The sequence below is a fragment of the Camelina sativa genome, chromosome 18 (assembly GCF_000633955.1).
Source record: "Camelina sativa cultivar DH55 chromosome 18, Cs, whole genome shotgun sequence".
In the NCBI taxonomy this organism is placed as follows: Eukaryota; Viridiplantae; Streptophyta; class Magnoliopsida; order Brassicales; family Brassicaceae; genus Camelina; species Camelina sativa.
In genome coordinates this window covers 13063356-13065103 of record NC_025702.1, presented here as the reverse complement: position 1 = coordinate 13065103, position 1748 = coordinate 13063356, and the positions used below count along the sequence as shown (strand labels likewise).

Sequence of the window (1748 nt, the reverse complement as noted above, 5' to 3'; positions counted from 1 at the left end):
AGTTCTTGACGCGAAAATTGCTTCCTTACGTGTAACTGGTCTAAAAGTACTGTCATATCTTCTTCAACTTCATCATTCCCTTGAAAAATAGTAGCAGCAATTTCTTCTAAACTCTGAATTTCTGATAAAAATCCTCTTCATAAATTAATATTAATTTATCGATAAATTAAAACATTTATAAATTAATAAAATTTCATGGTGCCGTTTGTAGAGGTTTTAGTGTATAATCAAACTTAATTTGATTATCATTTCATTTTTTATAATAAAAAAGTTTTAAAAATCTAAATTCACTAAAATAGCATTGATCGAATATAATAACTCCATAATTAATCACAGTGACTGTTTACAGTTTACAGGCACAAGATTAAAGAAAGGCCAAAAGACACACACAAAAAAAAGTCGTTATTACGAAACTCCATAATCTCTAAATCTGGCTGCTCTCGTCAGACACTGAACTAGTCATCATCTTCTTCACCACTCTAGACGGCGACGAGCTTGGAGTCGCCGTCAAGCTATACGATTCAATATCGCCGGATATAGCCAAATGCGGGCTCGGCCTTAGTATCTCCGCTAATGGTCCTCCAGGCGTGGTAGACATCGGAGCAAGCCAGCTTGACATCTCCTCTAGTGAAGCAGACACACCATAAGGACCATACCCGTGATGATCCTCACGACCCGATCCGATTACTCCTAACCCCATTTGGATCAGGCCCATTTCGTCTTGGCCCATTAAGTTGTTTCCTCCCATTGAAAGATCAAGCGAGTACAGAGAGAGATTGCCATTGGATGAAGCAACAGGTGTAGGTGTTGAAGTTGTTGTACTCTGTTTCTCTGATGATCTTACTCCATCTGACCAGACATCGATGAAATTGAGATACTTGTTCTCTTGTTCTGTTGTCGCTGATACACGAAACATCTCGCTTCCTCTGTTTCCAGTTCAAAACAAAAACTAAAGACCATCAAAACAGAGACCAAAACCGAAAAAACAGAGCATGGTTCTTCGAATAAAAAAAACAGAGTATGATTCTAAGACTAGTTTAAGAGCAGTACCTTGATTCTATATAGTTTGAGAGGGATGAAGAAACCTCCACTGGCTCAAGTATCTTGTCTTTTACGGAACTACTAGAAAGCTTTTGAGGAAGAGTTTTGAGATCTCTGTTTTTAACAGAACCACCATTGTTGTTAGGGCGAGAATAAGGAGGTTCCACATGCTTTCTTGAACGAGGACGGCCTCTGTGTAAGTGTCTCTCACAGTATTTGTGATTAGAGACGACTTCTTTAGCGCATCTCCATTTTTTCCCGTCTGTTCTCCGGCATCTTCCCGGCTCTAGATCCCCGACGATGTTTTTATTGATACAGGGAGAAGCAGAGGAAGATGACGAAACAAGGAGATCGAAAGGAACAGGAATAGATGCGATCATGTACTTGTAGATCATCGCTTGTCTCTCGAGCTCCTTCAGTTGCGCGTTTGTGAAAGGGTAATAATAATAACAACCCAATACTCCGTTTCCTGAATCTGTTAACAAATCAATGAGAAGAACATTTCTTTAGTTATGCTCTGTTTTTCTTTTTTTGAGAATCAAAAAGAAAAGAAAAGAGAACAGAGGAGAGAAGTAGTTACAAGGAGTAATGGCATGATGAGGATGAGGATGAGGATGAATCTCCATGTATTGTTGCTGATTCAAACCAAACATAGAATCACTTCTACATGGAACTGTTGTCTTGTCTGAAACTTTGAGAAAGTCCAT

The 1748-nt window shown here is 38.8% G+C and overlaps 1 protein-coding gene across 1 annotated transcript; it reads right to left on the bottom strand.

Moving 5' to 3' along the window:
* On the bottom strand, positions 287-1748 carry LOC104761394 (growth-regulating factor 7-like). Its single transcript, XM_010484472.2, has 3 exons — positions 1622-1748; positions 1051-1516; positions 287-926 (listed from the first exon to the last, which is right to left on the bottom strand). The coding sequence occupies exons 1-3, from the start codon at positions 1746-1748 to the stop codon at positions 425-427; spliced, it is 1095 nt and encodes a 364-aa protein (XP_010482774.1). The 3' UTR covers positions 287-424.

What these genes read in the sequence shown, in the direction of transcription:
- LOC104761394 (XM_010484472.2), bottom strand. Translation starts at nt 1,748, where the DNA reads ATGGACTTTCTCAAAGTTTCAGACAAGACAACAGTTCCATGTAGAAGT. An exon ending in TCATCATGCCATTACTCCTT is followed by an intron (nt 1,517 to 1,621) that starts GTAACTACTTCT and finishes ATTTGTTAACAG; the next exon opens with ATTCAGGAAACGGAGTATTG. An exon ending in TCAAACTATATAGAATCAAG is followed by an intron (nt 927 to 1,050) that starts GTACTGCTCTTA and finishes AACTGGAAACAG; the next exon opens with AGGAAGCGAGATGTTTCGTG.